The sequence below is a fragment of the Fistularia commersonii genome, chromosome 8 (genome assembly GCF_037954325.1).
Source record: "Fistularia commersonii isolate RoL2024-O1a breed Wild chromosome 8, RoL_Fcom_v1.0, whole genome shotgun sequence".
In the NCBI taxonomy this organism is placed as follows: domain Eukaryota; kingdom Metazoa; phylum Chordata; class Actinopteri; order Syngnathiformes; family Fistulariidae; genus Fistularia; species Fistularia commersonii.
In genome coordinates this window covers 10,404,312-10,426,766 of record NC_141291.1, presented here as the reverse complement: position 1 = coordinate 10,426,766, position 22,455 = coordinate 10,404,312, and the positions used below count along the sequence as shown (strand labels likewise).

Below are 22,455 nucleotides of genomic sequence, written 5' to 3'. Positions count from 1 at the left end.
GTTCATTGGAGACTCTAAATTGTCCGAAAGTGTGACTGAGCGAACAGCTATATGTCTCTATAGTGAATGAATGAATTACCTTTTTTCTCTTATCAACAAAACAGTTTTAACTACTAAAAGCTGTTATTGTCGACTGGTTACTTGTTGTAATAGTTCTAGTTCAACTCCATACTAGTAAGTATCTAGAGAACCTGTTGTGCTGACAGCTTTCCTTTGGAATTAATTGCTATGCAGCCAGAATGGATATCTATATAATCTGTATCTCCCCCTCCATGTTCACTCACTGCCAGACATTCATTATGCAATATCCAAGAGTTTCCCACCTCCACATTCTCCATACAATAAATCCACCGCCTCCTGTCCAGGCGTATCAACTGCATGGGTATGTCAGCATGGCTGCAGGGATAATCGTGCATCGATGTTCACTCACAAGCCTGCACAAAGGCAAAAACTATTCCTATGATTTTGTTCTCTCTCTTTATCACATCATGGTGATGCACCTGCAAAATGGTTGCATAACTGATTAAGGTATAGATGGATAGATAGATAGATAGATAGATAGATAGATAGATAGATAGATAGATAGATAGATAGATAGATAGATAGATAGATAGATAGATAGACAGATAGATAGATAGACAGATAGACAGATAGATAGAAGGTATTTTGGTGATACAATATTGGTGATATTACACGTCCTGTAAAAATGCATGGGCTGCATTAACAGCGCCAAGCAACGTTATGTAACGTTGGAGAAGGGGGAAGCTGTGCGCCTGAGACGTGCGCGATTGAGCAGGTGGAGGAGGACACATGCGCAATGGGAACCTCGCTCAGCAGCATCAGGACCAGACCCCCCACCCCCACCCCCACCCATCCGGCAAGAAGATGGTGCGTGTAAACTGGGCGACCACCTCGTCTCCTCAGACCTCGTCCTTCATCGCGGCCGCGCAGTGACATGCAACAGAGACGCGGGGGATCTTCTTTGCAGAAAAGACTGCTTACTGACACCGCCGGCCTTGTTTTGCGAGAAAAAAAAAAACAAAGGGATCACTCTTCGGTAATCCAATATGACAGGCTTTCCTGAGTAACGGCCGCCGGATTGCAGAAGGGATGCGCACAGGGCTCCGGCCCAGCTAGATCACCGTCGCAATGGCAGCCCTGTACCAGGGCACAGACGCCTCCTCTCCGGATAAATTTCTGGCCTTAAAAGACGTGAGGGAGGTGAAGGAGGAGACCACACTGGACGAGAAACTCTTTCTGCTGGCGTGCGAAAAAGGTTTGCCTTTGCTTTTTATGTAATCCATTTTAGGAATCATGGGGACATAGGTGATGTTTGTATGTCTGATGGACTGTTCATGCAATGCAAAGACATACCAGATTTCTTGCAGCGGATACCTCTAACTTCTGCCTGTATGTTGGCCGCTGTGGAATTTTGCCTACGGCAGGCAAAGATATACTTGTCCGCTCGTTGTTTTGCTGACTTCTGACAATCTCTGCCGGGGGATAAGTTTAATTAGGCAGGAGGAGGATGTGAAAATAAGGGAGACATTTTGACAGGCGCTTCATTGATAAGTATGGAACATTGTGCAGACAAGCAGAGCTTGTGTTAAGTGTTCCGGCCATTAAGTTCTGCTGTGACCATATACAGTCTCTGGAAACATGGTGTAGAAACAGGAATTGCCCATTGAGGGAGTTGTTATTGTTAACGTGACTGAGCTTAACAGTGCTGTTGGAAGACAGCCTACATGGGTCTGCTTGCCACACTTATGTGTCCACTTGCCCTGTTCTAAAAATAGTACTTCAGAGCGTTTATAGTTTTTATTTTCTCAGGCGATTACTACATGGTGAAGAAACTTCTTGAGGAGAATCAACACGGCGAGCTCAACATCAATTGCGTGGACGTGCTGGGCCGGGATGCCATAACCATCACCATTGAGAATGAGAACCTGGACATCCTGCAGCTTCTCCTCGAGCACGGGTGCCAGGTCGTGCACTTTCTACACTTCTTTGCATGGCACGTAATCTCATCTGATTCCTTCTAAACATACGCAATGATGTTTTCCAAGGCCACCGATGCGTTGCTTGTGGCCATAGACTCGGAGGTGGTGGGAGCCGTGGACATTCTCCTCAACCACAGGCCCAGGAGATCTTCTAAACCGTCCATTGTAGTAAGCTGTCTTTGACAAATGTTCTTCCGAAACGAAACAGAAAAACCCATTGATACTTTGCAGTGTAGTGTCAGTGCTGCTATTTTTCCTCTGCAACTCTGGTCATTTTCAGAAACTGATGCAACGGATACAGAACCCGGAGTATTCCACCACCATGGACGTGGCTCCGGTCATCCTGGCAGCGCACAGGAACAACTACGAGATCCTGACTATGCTCCTGAAGCAGGATATCTCGTTGCCCCGTCCACACGCTGTCGGCTGCGAGTGCACGCTCTGCAATGCTAAAAACAAGAAGGACAGCTTGCGACACTCAAGGTACAAGCTACCTCTTCAGATAAGAATTTAAATAACTTTTAAACAAGGAGGTTGTTTTTTTTTCCCCAGATGGCAGCATTACCTTTCTGCTCATCTAAACTCATATTAAACTGGGATGATCAACTTTGCTCCAGTCTTCCATGATGGTATTTCACTGACTGGATGTTTTGGTCCCCTTTCCCTAAGTTGTGTAAAAGCTTAAAAAACAAGCCATGAATCATTTGGCATGTCAAGTGAAGTGTTAGGCAAAGTTCTTGTGAGGCTCTGCTGAGGTTTGTTTTGATGATAGCATCGGCTGAGAAAGGTCACCTTAAATGCCTGGAAATAAATAGATCATCACATCCATTAACCCTCAGGGAGCACCCTTGTCCATGTTCACTGTATCATACGTGTGCTCTTTGGATGACATAGGAAAGTATTTTACACTTGTGTGTTGCTTAAATATCTCAACAAGTGTGTTTTCTGTAAATGCCAACATGTCATAACAACAAATGGTGCTGCTAAAAGGGCCAGTTCTGGATTTCTTCCATCTTTTCATTTGTGCACCTCCTTTAATTTCTATCCACATCTCTGATCCTTGTTTTAGGTTCCGCTTGGACATCTACCGCTGCCTGGCCAGCCCCTCTCTGATCATGCTGACCGAGGAAGATCCCATTCTCAGAGCCTTCGAGCTGAGTGCAGATCTTAAGGAGCTCAGTTTGGTTGAGGTGGAATTCAGGTATGATAAGTCTGCACATCATCCTTCTTGTCAGAGCACTCATTTGTTGCATGTGACGAATCAAGAATTCAGGGAGACTTTTGTAGCGTTCATGTTTTATTGTAAACCTTTCCTCTTTTTTTCTTGAAGCATATTTTTTGTGGTCTGTGTCTAATTTTTGCACTACAGGAATGACTATGAGGAACTGGCAAAACAATGCAAGATGTTTGCCAAAGACCTGCTGGCTCAGGCTCGAAACTCCAGAGAGCTAGAAGTTATTCTCAATCACACATCAAGTGAGGATCCTGTTGACAAGAGAGGTTTGCTGGAGGAGCGTATGAACCTCAGTCGGCTTAAGCTTGCCATTAAATACAACCAAAAAGAGGTCAGAAGAGCAAAATGTATAAATGCATGAATTTTGTCACTAAAACTGAAATATATAAATAGAATTCATTTCATAAAATCAGCTCTTATATCTTCTTCTCCTGCTTTTGGCTTTTCCCTTCAGGGGTTGCCACAGCGAATCAACTTTCTCCATCTAACCCTATTCTCTGTATCCTCCTCTCTCACATCTTCACTACCTTCATATCCTCTCTCACTACATCCATAAACCTTCTCTTTGGTCTTCCTCGAGACCTCCTGCCTGGCAGCTCCAATTCCAGCATCCGTCTACCAATATATTCTCTATCCGTCCTCTGTACATGACCCAACCATCTCAATCTGGCTTCTCTGACCTTCTCTCTAAAACATCTAACGTGTGCTTTTCTTAAAAAGTACTTGAAAATGATAAGTAAGAAAATAAGCCTTAGTTTTACCATTAGTGATATCCTCCAACATTCCAATAATATGCAATAGGTTCAACCATGCAACAGTTGAATGTCTCCATATGATGTGTGAATGAAAGGCCAAATGGTTTCATGACGATATGTGATTGACTGTGATGGACAGGTGGCGAGTCCGGGGTGAACCCCTACTCTCGCCCAATGACAGCTGGAATAGGCTCCAGGACCCTCCCACCATCCTTAGTATTCACCCTTAGTGAATGAATGAATGAATCAATCAATCAATCAATCACGATAACATTATTGACATTTTTAATGCAGCCATTTAATGCAGCAAAAAACTTGTATGTGTTTTGATTTCAAGTTTTAGTTGACCTTAACTTTTGACAGTTACATTTTCATCCTCATCTCCTTTAGTTATGCATATGGTATTGAATAGCCTTCATAAGACATTCCCCCATGTATAAATTGCATGGCTTTCGTCACAGCAGAAGAGTGACAGACATTTGCCTTAAAGCAGAGGCCGTAAGGATGCCAAACAGATGTCAAGATTTCTTTGTATCACTCAGTCTGAGCCGCAGCCGTGCACAGAACCCCGCTCGCCTGGAGAGATGTGGAGACACAAAAATATCAAAAGGGTGTAGCTAAGAAAAAACATTTTGCAGTGTCCCAAATCGCCACTTCACTCACATTGGCACCCGACCCAACCCTTGATGAGGACAAGAATAAGCCCTCACATGTTATCTTTTATTAACATCTGCTTCAGCAGCTGGTCTTTCCAAAATGTTTTGAAGGATAAAATACTTCCTTCAGGCAATGGCAGTCAGAGACCACTTCATGTTGAAAGTTTGAAGATATAGGGTAATTTAAAGCCAGTAAATTAAATCTAGTTTCCTGTGAAATATTTGACTCATATATCATGTGCTGTAGTTTTTCTAAGGTATATCTTCTTGAGATGAAACCTTAATAAGCCTGTTGAATGCTTTGTACAAAAATGGGACTTTATGTGAGCTGCAAAGAGGAGAGGAAACTAAACAGTGAAAAACAGTAGAATCGAGTTTACTTTCATTGCTTTCTGTTGTTAACACCTTCCATTTATCCTGCCTCCCACAGTTCGTGGCTCAGTCCAATTGTCAACAGTTCCTCAATACAGTGTGGTTCGGCGAAACGGCCAGCTACCGACGCAAGCACACCTGTCTAAAGATGGCCACCGTGCTGAGCGTGGCCATGCTTTGGCCGCTGCTCTCTGTCTGCTACCTGCTGGTTCCGCGCTCCCGAGTGGGCCAAATCATCCACACACCCTTTGTAAAGTTCATCATCCACAGCGCCTCCTACTTTACCTTCCTGCTGCTGCTTAACCTCTACTCCTTGGTCTATAATGAAGACAAGAAAAACACCATGGGCCCCGCGCTGGAGATGATCGATTACTTGCTCATACTCTGGATCATAGGTCAGACTCTCCGTTTAGTGCAACACTTCATTCAAAGTAAATAACATGTATGTGCTGGAATGTATGTACTGTGCATAGGCTAGTTTTCTCTGACTAAATAATTATTGATCTCCCACTAGCACTGAAACTAAAAATAGGATGGAATTCAATCATGTAATATAATTTAATAGAACACCATGAAAATGAAAAAAAATAATGTTAGGCACTGGCTGGAGTCCAGTATCCTGTATCTATAATCCTATCAAGCTCAACATGACATACAGCTACCTTCGCGCTAAATGGCGGAAAAGTCTGGTTTGAGTGGATCGAATCTGTCAGTTCTGCTTGTAATTGAGATCTCCGGAAAGAAAATGCAGCTTCTCTCGTCTCCTCCGTCTCGCGTACGCAGTGCAGATACATGCAGATAAACACGTGAAACACAAGCTTTGTCTTTTCAGAAGAGGCCCGGTTCTTAGTGGGACACTGTCTCTGCGAAAAGGGGTCTTTCCACGTTTTCTTTCACCAGGGAACCATTAGCTTTGTTCAGTCACTGTAATGGCTCTTCCTCTGTACAGGGGATTTTTGTCTCCAGGCTGGAGCACACTGCGTATCTTCCAGTAGAAAGGCGTAGTTTATTGATCAATATTTCATTAAAAGGTCAATGAAACATGGCAATAATGTTACAATAGACTTCTAGTTTTGACTGCTGTAGAGATAATTCGTGAATAATTTGTTCCCCAAAATGTTGTTGCTTTTCCATGCAGACAGTTTAACCCACCAGAGGGGAGGAACATAGGTTTTGTTTTCTTTGTTATTGTTTTTTTACAAATTCAGTTATTTATTTCACACAGGACGCCTCATTAAATTCACAGATCACACCCAGATGGGATGTGGTGATGGATCCATTGCTGCGGATCCCTCCAGCATCCATTCTCACTGTGAACTTTTGCTATTTTAGCTAGTACGTTTGCAGTGTGATGGGCCCCCACAAAAGGCTGTTTTCATTTTTTATTCCCTCTCTGTCTCTCTCAACCAACCCTCTCTTGTCATTTCTCCCATTCCCCTCATGCTGTTATTCCCTCAAGCCAGATCCTTCTGTTAATGGTGAAATCAGATGCTGTGGGTGTGTCTGCATGCAGGGGTACGAGCATGTGTGTCTTTGTGGACCCCTCCAGTCTCTATCTCTGTGCACTCTACATGTACGATAAATTCAGGCTTCCCATGTTAGGGCTACAATCTCGCCAACTGTGCAAAACAAACAAAGCTTTTGTTTTTAAACTCAAAGCATCGTGTCTCTCCTGTCTTTTATTTCAACCCAAACCGCAATTTTTACTGTAACATTACTTTATAGCATAACGCCGCAATGGTGGGATCACAATTTAAATTCAAATCCACCCAAACTTAGGCTTTATGAAAATCCAGACTCCTTCCCGAGATGACGCATTTTCAGCACATAAATCTAAATAGTTTCATGCATATTTTCCCTCGAGATCCCGTTTTTAAGAAGACCTACGGCTGCATCTGGAAGAGATATTAAAATGTCAAACAGCGACTCTGGGTGTTTGGACCGTGTACGTGTATGTTATGATTCCAAATTTCCCTTCATCTGTAGGAATGGTCTGGTCGGACGTGAAGCGCCTATGGTATGAGGGGCTGGAAGATTTTCTGGAAGAGTCAAGAAACCAGCTGAGCTTCGTGATGAATTCCCTTTACCTAGCCACCTTTGCCCTTAAAATAGTTGCTCATAGCAAGGTACTGCACGCCGCACTCACACACTTTAGATTTCAAGAGGAGATAACAGAATATTATTGAGCTTAATGTCAAACAAAAAAAAAAAATAATGGGACCTATAATTCAGTCTGTCAGTTCTTTATTCAGTTTGTAAACAATGCAGGGGAAGGGATTGGTCACTCTAATAGCCTGCCTAAAGAATTTGCTTTGAAATATTTTGTGACTTAATGGCATCAGTAAATTGCATAATTAAAAGGAAAAATGAAAGGCCTCATTAAGGCGGAGTCCCTCATTTGTCCATGACTGAAATGCTCCCTGAGCACCGCTTATTTTATGTTATGTCACCATCCAGTCGATGTGTTAGCGAGCCACAACTGATATGCATCAGATTTTTATGCTGCAGCTTTTTGATAAAGTTTCAACAAAGCAACCTGGAATCCAAAGGTTTCTTTCATGCTTATAAATTGTCTTGCCTTTTGCAGCATTTTGTAATTCATAATTAATTCATAATTCTCTTTGGTGGCCTGACCAGCCATGACACACGAAGGGGTGAATGTTTCAGACCAGTGGAATTTCATCGATGAATTACCATAAGCGTCTACTTGTTCACTCCCCGTCTCTCACTCTCTCTATTTATATGTAAATAAATGGAAATAATCTTGCAAAATAGGTGTACTTTGGTACCTTTGTTTAAGAGGGAACTGGTATAATTAGATGTGGCCAGTCAATTAAATGAGTGTGCGTACACTATCCTTGCCAACCTTCATGTCAGAGTGGTACAGAAATACCTGGAAATTTGTGCCAGTTTGTATCCCTAGAGACAACATTGACAAATACTAAATAAATAAAAATCAGCAAAATGTAATGCTAACACACCTGCCATGTGCCAGTAAAAATACATCCAAACGTCTGCTAACAATGAGGTTTTGAAATGAGTGAACATACTCGAGTAAATAGTCGTGAATGTGTTTATGTGTGTTGCAGTTCAAGAATGTTGAGGACATCGAGAGGAAGAACTGGGATGCCTTCCATCCCATCCTGGTGGCTGAGGGTCTGTTTGCCTTCGCCAATGTTCTCAGTTATTTGCGACTCTTCTTCATGTACACCACCAGCTCCATACTGGGGCCACTACAGGTAGGAAGTCATTAGGTTTGCATACACTGGAGTACTTCACATCTCTCTTCACAGAGCTGCTACACATGTAAACTATGGAGACTGGAAATGGGCACTTTGGATAAGGAAACAACATTTCCAGCTACTTTATTTTATATCACTTGCCATCATTTACAACACCCCCCCCCACTACCCACTGCAATCCTCTCTCAGTAAAATGTGAATATTCAAGGACAATAAACTAAACATCTCCCCAGCTGTGCTTAGCAGTATCATATCCATCATCACTTGCAGTAAATCCAGACATGTTGTAATTTTTTTTTCTGCTGTAAAAATTTGCCCTTAACATCATTCTGCAGCTTAGTGCTATCTTACACACCATGATTGTTCCCATTACTTACAAGACTGGAACCTTCATTTTGCACACACATGATTTACAGTTGAAAATAAAAGCTCTGTGCACAGCAAATGAAAAGAAGAGTGGCAGTGGAGGGTTAAGTTATGAGTCGGCGGTACTTTTCCAGAAGGCCATGATACTCTGGTTGTCTATCAGTTGTTTTCATAGCTTCTTTATTTGTCTAAAAACTTAAAATGAAATTAGTTGGTGCTGTTATTGAGGATATAATTCCTTTGTACTTCAAACACGGTTACATTTTTAATCACTTATCCTTTATCAATCCCCTGTGGGGAAATTTGTTCTTTGCAATTAACCCATCATGGATGAACCATGAGCTGTAGGCTGCCGTCCATCAGCGGCAGGGGTTCAGTGTCTTGCTCAACAACACTTCGACACACTTGAACAGACCTGGGCATTTTACGGCCACATGTGGCCCGTTTTGCATTTTTATTCGGCCCACCGAACAGTTTTCTTTGAATATTTTAACAAGTATTTTCAATCAATATAGAATTTAGATACTTATTTTTTCCTTTTTAATTTTTTTTCCAAAATAATGTCGGTCAGTACATTTATATTAATATTAACGATTTTAAAATTGAAATAAAATGCCAAAAAATTGAAGTATTTAAATTGCAATTTTCATTTTGTTCACCTAGTTGGCCCATGCATGAAAATTTAGTAAGAAATGTGGCCCGCCAGCCAAAATAATTGCCCAACCCAGCACCAGAAGGAGCTGGGAATCAGACCAGGAATTTTCGGTTCCAAAGATGATTGCTCTACCTTCTGCACCCTCCCCCCCTCCTTTGAGAGGCATAGATGCAATCTGGCAAAGCTCAAATAATGTGAGATATTGAGTCGCTCTTACTTTCTTGGAGAATTAGCCGTAACAATTACGATGTAGACCAATACTGTGGCGCAGTGGTTAGGGCTTCCACCGCACAGCAAGAAGGTACCTGGTTGGATTCCTACCTTTCAGTGTGGAGTCTCCATGTTCTCTCTGTGTCTGCATCCTCCCTCAATTCCCAAGTATGAAATACGTTCATTGGAGACCATAAATTTCCCAGACTTGAATGAGAGAGTGAATGGCTGTATGTCTCTATATGATGTGTGACTGAAAGAGTGAGGGGTTATTTGTGTTAATATATGTGAATGAGAGGGTGAATGGTTGTATATCTCTATAAGGCGTTTGAATGAAAAAGTGAAGGGTTATGTGTCTCTATATGTGTCCCTGTCAACTGGTCCCCCCCTGGTATGGATTATGAATGAGTTAGGATGTGTAACATTATTGTTTTGACAACATCACTTCCAGCTTTTTATCGTGTTTTATATTCATTAAAACGCACTTAATTTCATTTGTAGAAATCTTCAGATTGTACCTATTGATATTGGCTAATCAGTGGGAAATGTGGTCAAATATAGATTTGATCCGTCCTAATGAAAACATTCAGCTCTAGAATTGGGTATTACTTACTGAATGTACTCTCCACGAAATGTTTGTTATGTCATAATTATTTTCCCGCGCCTACTTTGACAATTTGGAAATCTGTTTCAAATATTTTTCTGCACTAGCCCCTCAAAAATCTCCCAGTCATAGGGTTTTGTTTTTTTTATGGGCCTGTGAAGTTGTGCAATATGTCCCAACTCGCTGGCAGACAGAGGTGGTCCAGCCTGCCAGTGTCTGAGCATGTGCTGGAAGTATTTCAGTTTCTTTTTCCTTCTTGCATGTATGACTTTAATTACCTTAATGGTTCTTAAGGTATTCCATGAAGTCAGCTTCTTTGTAGGGATGCTTTCCTGTCATTAAGTTACAAGCTGTTTGTGGTTGACTTATAAAACACCAAGACTTCATTGTAGCTTTTTATTTATGTTTTTTTTTTTAGCAATAATACCATCCTTTTTTTTTTTAGCCTTTTCTTCAATGGCTCTCACCCTCTCTCTGTGACATCACTGTCTGGCTTGCGAGGTTGGAAAAGATTATTAGCTTTTGGAAATTAATGTGGCTGCAAGTTCGTGACACACCTCTTCGCATACCCGCGAGCCTGCACGTTTTCCACACACTCGTGATACATGAACGTGCAATTCACGTGCACGCAGACCATTCCGTCATACAAATACACACACACACACACACACAGGGAGAGAGACCACAAATAGTGAGTCAGGACTGTGTGGGCTGTACTGGGGAAAATTTCTCTGATTCCATCCTTCCCAAAGAGGGTGGTGCACGCTTCTTGCGGCCTGCGCCCCCCGCTGAAGTCGGAAAGACTTACGGGAGCTATCCAGTATCCGAGTTATTCACACAGTGAGCTCACTCATGGCCCAGATTTAACCTTATTTACAAATCTATCTCATATTGCAGGTGAGAAAAAGCACACATTCTCACTATAATTAAAGTCAGATTTACTGTAAACACAGATTTGTTCATGTTTTTCTTTTTTTAATATAAATGAAATTGTACTAGAACATCCATGAACGAAGCACTGGATGAACCTGACATCTACAGGCTCAATTGGACTCTGAAGGTGGATTTCTACTGAAGCAAACCTTAATTCCCGCACGACACCTTGATTCTACCCAAAGAGCTCCCGCTCTGTTTGTCCAGTAGCTGAGTCAAGTTTCCTGTCAGGGTGGGGGAGCAGGGAACATCAGCTCCTAAATCAGGATATATCTTGAAAGTGGCAGAAGAATACACGGGGGAATTTGCAAGCATGACAAGAGAATGAATCACACTAATGGACAAATCCCTCTTCTTAGGCCGGCTGGCTCAGTTTCTGTGCAAACACTCCAGTCTCCGTTCACCTTGAGTTGCAGGGACAGTGGTCATCCCCCACAGAGGGAACTTTGTGTTTGATTCTTTATATTTATTTACTTTTTTTTGTGATGGAGAATGTGTTGTGGCCTTGTTTCACCATCTTGAGGTCCTCGCACACATTTAAGTCACTTACCCCTATAAATGCTTGGTTGTACATCGCTCGGTTTGTCAGCCCTCCCTCGGATAGGCCTCGAGCACACCAGTTACTCTTCACACTTACTCAGAGGATATATTTGTCAATAAAAAAAATGGGTTGCTTGTAAGGTGAAGGTGTCGGCACCTCCTTTCTAATTGGTCTTGGACAGACATTTTTTTAAATTCAACTAAAATGATAAACATAATGAATGAATGAATGAATGAATGAATGAACAGTGTGAGTAAAACAATCATGTAGGCATCATAAATAGGACAAGACTGGGACATAAGGTGTCATTTATGTCAGTGTCTTCTCAGTACTCCTCTGGGAGTATTCTGAGGAAACTGTTACATGACTAGTGGATTATTCAGCATATTGTTAACAGAACAATATTTCTTTACAGATCTCTATGGGTCAAATGCTGCAAGAGTTTGGAAAGTTCCTAGGCCTCTTCCTGCTTGTGCTATTCTCATTCACCATTGGACTCACGCAACTTTACGGAAAGGACCAGAAAGATCGAGAAAAGAATCCATCCCAGGATTGTGAGGGGATTTTCTGCCAGCAGCAGAGCAATGATGCATTCCACACGTATGGGCAAATCTCACTCTCTCATTCCTTATCGGCAGTGACAGCAGTGATTAATGTTCAGAGCGCGCGTTGAAATGTTGTGGCTGGATTACATGCTTGTAATGGCAACATTTTTAATAAACCTCTAAATGCATTTGACAGTCTTCAACTGACATCCCACACTTTCTTCTTGCTTACAGGTTTATGGGCACTTGTTATACACTGTTCTGGTACATCTTCTCTCTGGCACATATTGCGCTCTTCATCACTCGCATCAGCTACACAGAGGAACTTCGCTCTTTTGTGGGGGCCATGATAATAGGCACCTACAATATTGTTGTGGTGATCGTCTTGACCAAACTGCTGGTAGCCATGCTTCATAAAAGTTTTAGACAGATTGCGGTAAGTGGAGGAAGGTTTGACTCAGAAGTATTTTTTATATTTTTTCATGTGTAGTGGCAAAACTCCAATTCCTTCAAGAATGGATTGCCGAGACAAAACATATTATTTTGAACAATGAATGGTGCACCTGAAACATATTACTATATTTTTTTTGAGTTTCTATAACTACATGATATGCTCATATTAATAATAGGGCATGTACGTGTAATGTCACTGTCTAGTTAATTTTTTAGTATCGCAGTATTCAGTATATTTCAAGTTTACTATTTACGTCTTAATTACTTTCTAAGAGACACTTACTTCCCTCATTATTTGTTTTGGAGCAATTTATTTTTGGGTGACCTCAAGGCACAGTGAAGTGTAAGACAGCAATATTTTCCATTTAAGACGAAGATTCTGGGAGATTCCATTGGACTTTGAACATAGTATTCATTGCACATAGAGGTTCGTGTTTATCGTTGCAATAATGTTATGTCTGAAAAAAAAATCTTTTGGAGCATTGAAATAAAGTGGCACACTGTTTTACGGGGCACTAACAACATCACACACTCGTCTTATCCTGAAACGTTGAACAGATGTCATCCCTGTGTTTTATTTTGGAAAAACCATGTTTGTTCAAAAGGACTGCTGTGCCTTATTGATCTTTACACGTAGTTCTGCTGCTTTGTCAGGATTCCTCTATAAACAGAACAGCATGTGACAAGTTGATACCTGCATGTTCCTGATTATTCTTTCTCTTTCCACAGAATCACGAGGACAAGGAGTGGAAGTTCGCTCGTGCCAAACTGTGGCTCAGCTACTTTGATGACAAGTGCACGCTGCCGCCACCCTTCAATATCCTCCCCTCCCCGAAAACCGTCTGCTACTTGCTTACCAGCATGAGCAAGTGGATTTGTTCACACACCTCGAAGGGTAGGGTGAAGAGACAGAATAGCCTCAAGGTGAGCGAAAACACTCAAAACTCTCCATTCCGGACACCCAAATGTATGTATGTGCAATATCTACTCATCAAATCGGATCATTTTTTTCACTGCAGGAGTGGAAAAACCTGAAGCAGAAGCGCGACGAGAACTATCAGAAGATCATGTGCTGTCTGGTTCACCGTTACTTGACTTCCACACGGCAGAAGATGCAGAGCACAGATCAGGCAACAGTGGAAAACCTCAACGACCTGCGCCAAGACCTCTCCAAGTTCCGCAATGAGATGAGGGACTTGCTGGGATTCCGAACATCTAAATATGCCATGTTCTACCCAAGGAGCTAAGACAAGACATTTGTCTCATTCCATGACCTTTACACCGGCCTCTTTTTCCTCCCTTATCTGGGATCCTGTGTTTCCCAAGCATGTGGAAAAATACTCTTGCTATCTTAGACCAAGAGGCTAATTTAGGAACCTTGAGCTTTCCCCCAAAAATTATCATTATACAGCCGTCACCAAAAGCCTCCAGACTCAGACCTCCATGTGTGATTCGGGCATTTTTGTATATAAAGAAAGACTTTCTTTTGAACGGAAAAATTAATAAATATTTATGGAAAATGTCAAGGTCTCAAGACATTTGTAGCATAAAGAGGTGTTTTTACTGAGTATATGTACTGCCTTTGGAGATTTGCATTTTGGTTTATTTGAAAGCTGATCATTGGCCACATGCGTCTGAAGGTAAGAACACTATCTGGCTGTTGGCCGCTCGGCCAGCTTCCCCAGCTGCCGAGTCCACGTGAGAGTCACATTGCACGCACCTGATCCATTCTCATGCTCAAAAGGCTCCACTTCTTACAACAGATTACCCTGAAAAGGGGCTCTGACAATATTTGCACCCCAAATACAAGGCAAAACAAAAAGCAAAAATAAAATGGTACGTGTGTTTATTTGGGCAGATGAAAACAATAAAATATAAATAACATACATAGACTTTTTCCATATGAAAATATTATTTTTTCCTTTCAATGAATTTCATATCTCTGCCATTTCAAATGTTAAAGTAAACATATGGAGCATATGGAGATGATAGTGCTTTGCATCCATAGACTGAAGTGAAGCGCTTTGACTAGGAAGGTTCTCACTCCCTAAAAATGTATTTTGAAAAGAATTGTTTATATATATGTACATGAATATTGCACCTTTTACTACCACAATAAAAACATCCAAGACCTGCATGTGAAAAACAGCATTGACAGCAGGCTAAAAAAGAAGTCAGCGGTGATGTCAACTGTAGATGCTGATACTATTGAAAACACATTTCGTACTATTAAGCCCAGTAAATAATTTAATTTTGAATACAATAATACCTCAGTCGGTCATTATTCAGATCACTCTTTGTAGCTTCAAAGGAAAATAAAACTGCTGAAGACACAACATGGTAGAACTTTAAATTAATCATTCTGTAAATAGCTACGGGAGGAAATGCTTCACTTTTTGAACAATCTGATGAATGTTTTGCTAGAATTATCTATGTGACTTGCTGTTTCCCTGTGAGTAACTACACCCTGACCACAGTTGAATCCATCCTGAAGGACAGGATGAGCTACGGCTCAGACTATTGAAAAGGATATTTCAACTCATATCAACGTTGATTCATAACCAGCTTTTCTTTATGCCTCTTGTGAACTATAAGATTTTTCTTTCTTTTAATTTTTCTCCTTTCCATTAATTATTTCCCACTAGGCATTGGAGCTTCAGGTACGGGCACCAGGCCTGTAATGATCCTTAGAGCAAGTGGACTTCAGCATCGCTTGTCCTTCAGTACGTTGAGTCCTTTCTGGTTTTTCGTCTTGAACGCCATGACGAAGTGGTGCGGGGCAATTTTCCCCCGGCCGTCCTCATCCACGTGGCCCATGAAGATGTAGTTCAAGCCTGGTAAGGTCACACAGAAAGAGCCTGAATGCAGTGGCAGGACGGCAGAGACATTCAGGGAGGCCAAATATCAGAATCTCCACATGGCATGTCTGTATTATATAAACATATTCAATATTTCAGTGACTTTTGGACTTTGAGTTCTGCCGCTCACCCCCCTTTGTGGACAGCTCTATCAACTGAAAGTGGTGACAGAATAGAAGGCAAACTCAGAGCCATAGGTCATTAAGCACACTCAGATACGGCCAACTGAACCAATACAATATATGTTCGTAAACTAATACAGACTGAATGACTTGCAATATTAACCCAACCCAAATTCTCTGAACTCACCTCTTCTAACAAACGGGCACTTTTTGCAAAGGATAATTATCTTGGTGCTCATGGTCTTTCCTGCCTGCTGAATGGCCAGACTACCTTCTTTATACACGTTGATGATGGAGATGGTCACATACATACTTCCACCTCTCATCACCGCAGTGATGACAGTCCCAGTTAGAACTGTTGGGGACACAAAGACATCAACAATAATGAATGGCTGGACATAAAACTGGTCAAGAATCCACAAGTGTTCAGATATATTATAGACAAAAGGCTGTTTTTCATCCTCACTGGAATACAAACATCTTGATCTCTTACCACAGCTCCATGAGTAAGAATTTCATTGTACAGGGAAATACGTTTCCACACTGTACATGACAATAAAAGCTTTGAATCTTGAATCTTGCATAAGCTTGGTGCCCAGACAAGTTGCAATGTTTTAATTTACAAATCACCAACAAGCTAACACAGTGCTAACAAAGCCTGAGTGAGACATCACTTGTTGTTTAGTCTGCCCAGCTCTGTCTTAAAAAGATGACTCAGTGTACCGTTGTTATGAAAGATGAATCACTTGATATTTAGCCATGACAGCAGTGATAGTAGAGCCACTGGTGTAAAAGCAAATCCTGCATGAACAGGACTCTTTTTATTGACGTTTCATATAACTGGATTTATAACATATTGGCTGCTTATTTCCTGCCAGAGATAAGGCTTGCCAGAGGACTATCTGGTATAGTAATAGAACTATGTTACATAAACTCCTGACTTGATTTTGGCAGTTAATTTTACCAAGAATGCATAATCATGTGAAACAATATCGCCCCTTTGGAAAAGTTCATTACAAAATGTCTTTTACGGTTCACCGTTCACCAATCTATTAAAACGAGATGTAGGCCATGAGCTTCGGCCACGCACCAAGACATTACATGGCTATTTTTCACCTGGGCGGCGCCCATGTTGCTTGTCTTTCCTCAGTCCATGATACGAATTGAACTCAGTGCTTTGATATCCCAATCTTACAGATGCAGTAAACATCTCGAGAAGAAAACATTACAGAGCAGAGCAGCGAACGGAGGCCGCGCCTGAATCAACACCCTCATTTATCAACAGTTTACACACAGTTTCAGACTGTGTGTTTACATGGGAGGTAACTGTATCCTACTGTATACACTCCTGCACCTCCCAACAGGCTATCAAGGAGGTCTTTGAGATGCACTATGAAAAATCAGAGAAGCAAAGATAGTGACATAAACACTGCTAACGGCTTCTGTGCCAAAACTGTCCCCTGACTCTAATGTAAAATTGGTCGCTGTACATTTTTGGTTCATTTGTAATTTGGGTTTGGACTATTGTGTGACAGGAAATTTGTTCATTAATAACATGCATTAAAACAAGTGACCATAGTGGTTCAGATTTTTACAAATCACAATAAGCTGTAATGTTCTTACCAAAATTGCTGGAGCAGTAATTACTTTCAAGCGTTCCTCGTCTCTTGCATTTCTGCTGGCACAGAGCTACAGAGTATTTCAGGGCTGTGGGGAGGCACAAACAAAATTTCAGTATCTGTAATTTTACATGGCAGTGATGCAAGCATGTAGGTTATATTTAAATCGGCTTGTACTTTGATTCATTTATGAAGTATTCTGTGTTAAAAACAAAGCCATCAGGTGTTCTGACATCAACATGAAAAACTATGTTTACAGTATAAAGCTGTCAATGTGATTGACCTCTGAACATCTGCTTTAAGAACAAGTAAAGTTAGCATTAAAAGCAAATTAATATCAGAGGGGCCAGTCAGTGTGTGTGTGTGTGCCTGCAAATGAGCTGTAATATTGCAGTTTATATACCAGAAATGTTACTATTTCTTTGACTGTATTGTGGTTAAATACATCTTTGGGTCAGACAGTGCACACAGTCAGTGTTGATGTTATGCCAATAAAATTATTTTGTTGAACTGACAAAAAAAAAAAAAACAGAAAAAGGGCAATATAATCTGTTTATCCATGTTTAATCCAAAGCAGCCCTGTTTGATTCACAGTGCTCTTGAAGGGGCTTCAACTGGAACCTGGGGTTTCTTCAAGGAAATAAAACAATGGAGCAAAAACAGTTTAATAAAAATAACAAAATGAAGGATTGTTCAGAGAGACATTACGCAATCAAAACAGTCAAAATGAAATCAACATGCACTGAATAAACACAGAGAAATGTAATGGCAAAAAGACTGTCAGTGGTGCATCCTGCATTTAGTGTCCAGCATTGTTTATTGTTCTACATCTTCTTGTGTTCTGGAAATCTTGAAATAGGATAATTGAAAAAGACCAAAATTTGTTTGTGTTTGTATTTTGGTTGATTTAGGAGAGAAGACAAGATTTGAACCTGTGCCGGTAGGTGGTTTGCGGACACTTACGATAGATAGAAGTGAGGGTCAGTGTTTGTTGAAAGATGCCCCCCCCCCGCCCACTTCCCACAATCAAAATCATTTATAATGGGCATGTTCGTAGGAGGAAAAAAGCCAGTGTGCTGTATCGCTTTAACAAGAAACACAAATATTGGACGACATCGGGAGCTTTGAATAGATGAATGTTGCTACCTACGTATAGGTCTGGTGGTGACTGGCTGCACAGTAGTGGTGGGTGGTATCGTGGTGGTTGGAAATTTCTTGGGTCGGAACTTATAATGTCCGATGAAGCCATCTGCTGTTAGACTGAGATCTGACAGGAACTGAATGAGGAGCTGGTTTCCCTCTGAGAACACTGGCCTGCAAAGACATAAGACATAATCAGGCTTCCGGTCAAATGTTGGATTAGTTTTTACCTTTTTTTGATGGAAATAAACTCCCTTCCATGACAGAATCACCTACGCTGGGGGGCTATCGCCACAGTATTTTCCAATCCTCTTAGCGTCGTTGATTTCTCCCCCGTTAAAAATAGAGACGTGGTCATAGCGACAGTAGTTATCTCTCTCCACGTCAAACTTCTCAAACTTCACTTCAATAATCTGTGGCAGAAGAGAGGATCCTTTCATGACAGGCTGACAGAGTAGACAGATTAAACAGAACCCAATCATTTGTGGGATGACGTGGTTCGTTCCACACCCATCAGATGTTGCGCTTTCTTTCCCCACATTGACATTTAAGGTAACCTGTATGCATTTGTGAAACTTTATCTGACTTTGAAACAAATATAACTCATACCCAAGTTTGCTATAAATATAAATGACTACTTGTAAGTACCTAGGTTACTTTGGCGCCTATTCTCTTTTTACTCTCTCAACATTTCTAGTGATTTGTTGTTCAGCCAGACAAGTATCCCCAATGAGTTATTCTACATAAGATGGCGCATGTTAACAAAAAAATAAAAATATAAATAATTTAAAAATACGGACCTGGTTCCTGGGTGCCACTATGTGCCAGGAGCAGGTGACACCAGCCGGGTAGTCCTTTTCAGGCCAGTTGGGTGTTTTAAAAGTCCCAGAAGGCTTGTCCAATCTGCCTCCACAGTACTGGTCCCCTGTTGAACAATGACAGACGTTAATCCTTTTTCATCCGGGCATTGACTGCGCTATCAGTGAGCAAAATATTATTCCCGCTACTTGAAAGGAATGATCCAGCTACTTTTTGATCATCATTTTGAAGGAAGGGGACTTGATGTGTGATTTGATCCAGTAATTAGCCACTTATCTTACGCATTAAGAAGCTAAGTGGCTTCTTCGTGATTATGAGCACCCTACAAATTGAGTTAAGTCCTTGGCAGCCGGTAGTTGAAAATGATGCCCCACACCTTCAAAATAAGCATCTGAAAAACATCAGCCAGTTTGGACTGCAAACCCCTTTAATCTCTTAACAGCTGCCTTTTCGTCTAGCCTGCACTTAAGATTGATATCCTTTTTCCTTTCCAACACAAACAGCGCATTGTACTAAGCACAATGACAAAAAATAGACATTTGACAAACAGGAGATTTTTTTGTGCTGTATTTTGACAACACCAAGAGACCATGCAACAGCAGTGTTTCTGCTCACATCTATTGTGTAACAGCCAGGCAAGCCAGTTAATAAGCATTGTCTATTGCAATGCCTGCTTCCTTGAATACAGGGAACCGGCCATTAAAATTCCTCAAACACATTAGACGAGAGTTTGCAACCTTACAATGAGGAAAAGAGTCACTGAACTGTGAGTGATATCTTACTGGTGGCTGGAGTGCTCCACTAAAATGTCAACGAGAAATTCCACATCATACTGAGAGAAGTGTTGAAATGTCCGTCTATTTTTGTTCAAATACTGCACCCCCAAAGCCATAGTTCTGCTAAAAAAGCTAAGGTCACTGTTTTTTTCTGGGCGGGTGAAGAGTCTGTCTTTTTTTGCTTTGCTATATCTGCCTGCCTCGAATCTCACTTACAATATTTAACAAAAACAAAAAAAAAGGGAACTAGATGGTTATTATCTCGGTCTGGGTTTTGTGGCGAGGCTGTGGCAAATCATTTGACACTGATTTGAGGTCTGCTCTCAAAACGCCCATTGGCCAGCGGACACACCCAGACCTTTATCAGACATTTTTATGAGATGCAGTCATTAATAATATACAAACCTGCATGGCTCGGTAGGGGTATATTCCAGCTGCTAGTATTCCTGACCACAAATGTGCAGTGCTGTTGGTTTACACCGAACAATGCCAAAACCATTCTCCTAGGTTCTCCCTATGTTTGCCTACCTCTTTCATGTGGGTGGGCAGCAGAGAAAACAGACAAGAAACCACTTCCAGCTGTGTTGGCATCAGAAACCATCTGCAGAAGCATCTTGTTGCCCATGGAAACCAGGGCCCCTGGCTTGAATGTGCCACAAAAGCGACCGAGTCTCTGTCCATTGGCATGGCCGCTGTAAACATCCACATAGTCGTAGCGGCACAAGTTGTCGCTCTCCAAGTCAATATACTGGAAAGAGAGAACCACCACCTTTCCCTCTGGTACCTGGAAGGAAATTCACATTGCAGCATTATGGGAAGGGGGGTTGTCAACGTCAAATTGATTAACAATGAGCGCAGGCGAAACCCTGTCCAGCAGCTGTAACATCTGTGCAGCTATTTAAATGTACGATACGGTCATAAAATAAGTCAATCGGTAAAACTTTCTTTGACTTTCTGTATTTTTAGCAGGAAATTACATGTTCAAAGAAAACAAGACACACATGGGACGTTGCTTCTTTCCAGTGATTATGGTATCTTCTTTTGTTGTAGCCCATGAATGTTCAAATAACTCACTGTGATTCTCCACACACATCTAGTATTGGGCGGATAAACCCCTGGGTACCCCTGGCTCCCGATGACTCCAGACTCCCCCGTGATGTTCCCACCGCATGTGAAGCTTTGTCTGGAAGACGTGATAAATGACGATGCATTGAAAATCTTCATAATTTGAAAGCGATCAAGACAAGACTGCGCCACACGGAAGAACCCTCAGGAGGGATCACGCCCCTCCGGATGACCCCCAACTCACGGGTTCCTTATAAATTCGATAAAGGTAAATAAATGTGTACCTCCGCGGAGTCTGTGCACAGACCTCTGTCAGGAACAGTAGACTCCATGCGCCTAAAACACCGTAGGTTCTCCAGGTGATCGGGCCGACGGAACGGGCGCGTCGCCCGGCGTGGCCCCGCGGCGCGGCCGGCATGCTGCTCTTCTCTGCGCTGCACTGCTCCCGCTGCGGAGGCGAGGGGGGGAAAAGTAGCCGGGAGTTCCTGCGGGGAGTTTGAGCGGCTGCGGGGGCTGGAGCAGCATGAATATAGCGTTTGTTCCTGCGTGGTAGGAGGGACGGAGTACAGGCTCCTGCTTCTCCAGAAAAAAAGAAGGGGGGGGGGGGTGTAAAAAGGTTAAAGACGCGATGTAAGGGTAAGAGGTCTCACATCACCGTATCTCCTGGGCTGGAAATCAGTTGGTTCGAATGAATGAATAAATGAATGAATGAATGAATGAATGAATGAATGAATGAATGAACCAGCTCTGATGTCGATTAACAACAACCAGATTTGAAGATCAGATAGATAGATAGATAGATAGATAGATAGATAGATAGATAGATAGATAGATAGATAGATAGATAGATAGATAGATAGATAGATAGACAATAAGGTAAGAGAAATATAAATTCGCCCAAAATTCAATATGAAAAAACATAGTAACACCAGATTGGAGGATGTGTTAGGACGGTATTGGAAAATACATTCCTGGTTTGATTCCCGTGCTCCTTCGCTTAGACAAAGTGCTGTTGAGCTGGACACTGAGCCCCTAAGTGCTATGTCGAGCCGGCTGCTGTTCATGAGCTGCTATTCGCTCACTGAAACCAACAAAAATGTGATTGCACTTGACATTTTTGTTTTAGCCTTGAGGTCTAAAGTAGTTGCTCATTTCACTTATGCCTCAGGACACCTCTGGAATAGACTCCATCTATGGCTTGCATGGACAAGCAGTTCATGCCAGCAGGATAGAGGATGGTTAAGTATTTGAAGGCATCCTCAAAGAGGTATGAATAGACAAGGAATTCCATCTTGAAGAAAGCAAACACCTGCAATGGCCCCAATGATACACTAGGAAAGACTGATAGAGAGAAGGAGCTAGAAAGGGGGCCTTTCAATTGTCAGTACTTCGTTAAGATGTCAGTCGAGGGAAGTCCAGTGACAAAAGCAAAATCAAAGTTCACAGAATATCACCCACCTTTATGTAGGGAAGACACTCAGCCACAGTTG

General features: G+C 41.8%; 2 protein-coding genes across 2 annotated transcripts; one reads left to right on the top strand and one right to left on the bottom strand.

The window, feature by feature from the left end:
* The first annotated feature begins 881 nt into the window (after positions 1-881).
* On the top strand, positions 882-14,088 carry trpc1 (transient receptor potential cation channel, subfamily C, member 1). The gene is made up of 13 exons (XM_086151108.1): positions 882-1,276; positions 1,831-1,985; positions 2,067-2,168; positions 2,281-2,483; positions 3,070-3,201; positions 3,370-3,565; positions 5,076-5,412; positions 7,004-7,143; positions 8,107-8,256; positions 11,984-12,168; positions 12,348-12,549; positions 13,296-13,490; positions 13,586-14,088. The coding sequence occupies exons 1-13, from the start codon at positions 1,150-1,152 to the stop codon at positions 13,811-13,813; spliced, it is 2,352 nt and encodes a 783-aa protein (XP_086007234.1). The 5' UTR covers positions 882-1,149; the 3' UTR covers positions 13,814-14,088.
* Positions 14,089-14,395: 307 nt separating this feature from the next.
* Positions 14,396-21,536, bottom strand: pcolce2b (procollagen C-endopeptidase enhancer 2b). Its single transcript, XM_086151110.1, has 9 exons — positions 21,250-21,536; positions 20,975-21,083; positions 20,429-20,684; positions 19,106-19,230; positions 18,582-18,718; positions 18,316-18,479; positions 17,170-17,253; positions 15,734-15,901; positions 14,396-15,400 (listed from the first exon to the last, which is right to left on the bottom strand). The coding sequence occupies exons 1-9, from the start codon at positions 21,381-21,383 to the stop codon at positions 15,270-15,272; spliced, it is 1,308 nt and encodes a 435-aa protein (XP_086007236.1). The 5' UTR covers positions 21,384-21,536; the 3' UTR covers positions 14,396-15,269.
* Between the last annotated feature and the right edge of the window lie 919 nt (positions 21,537-22,455).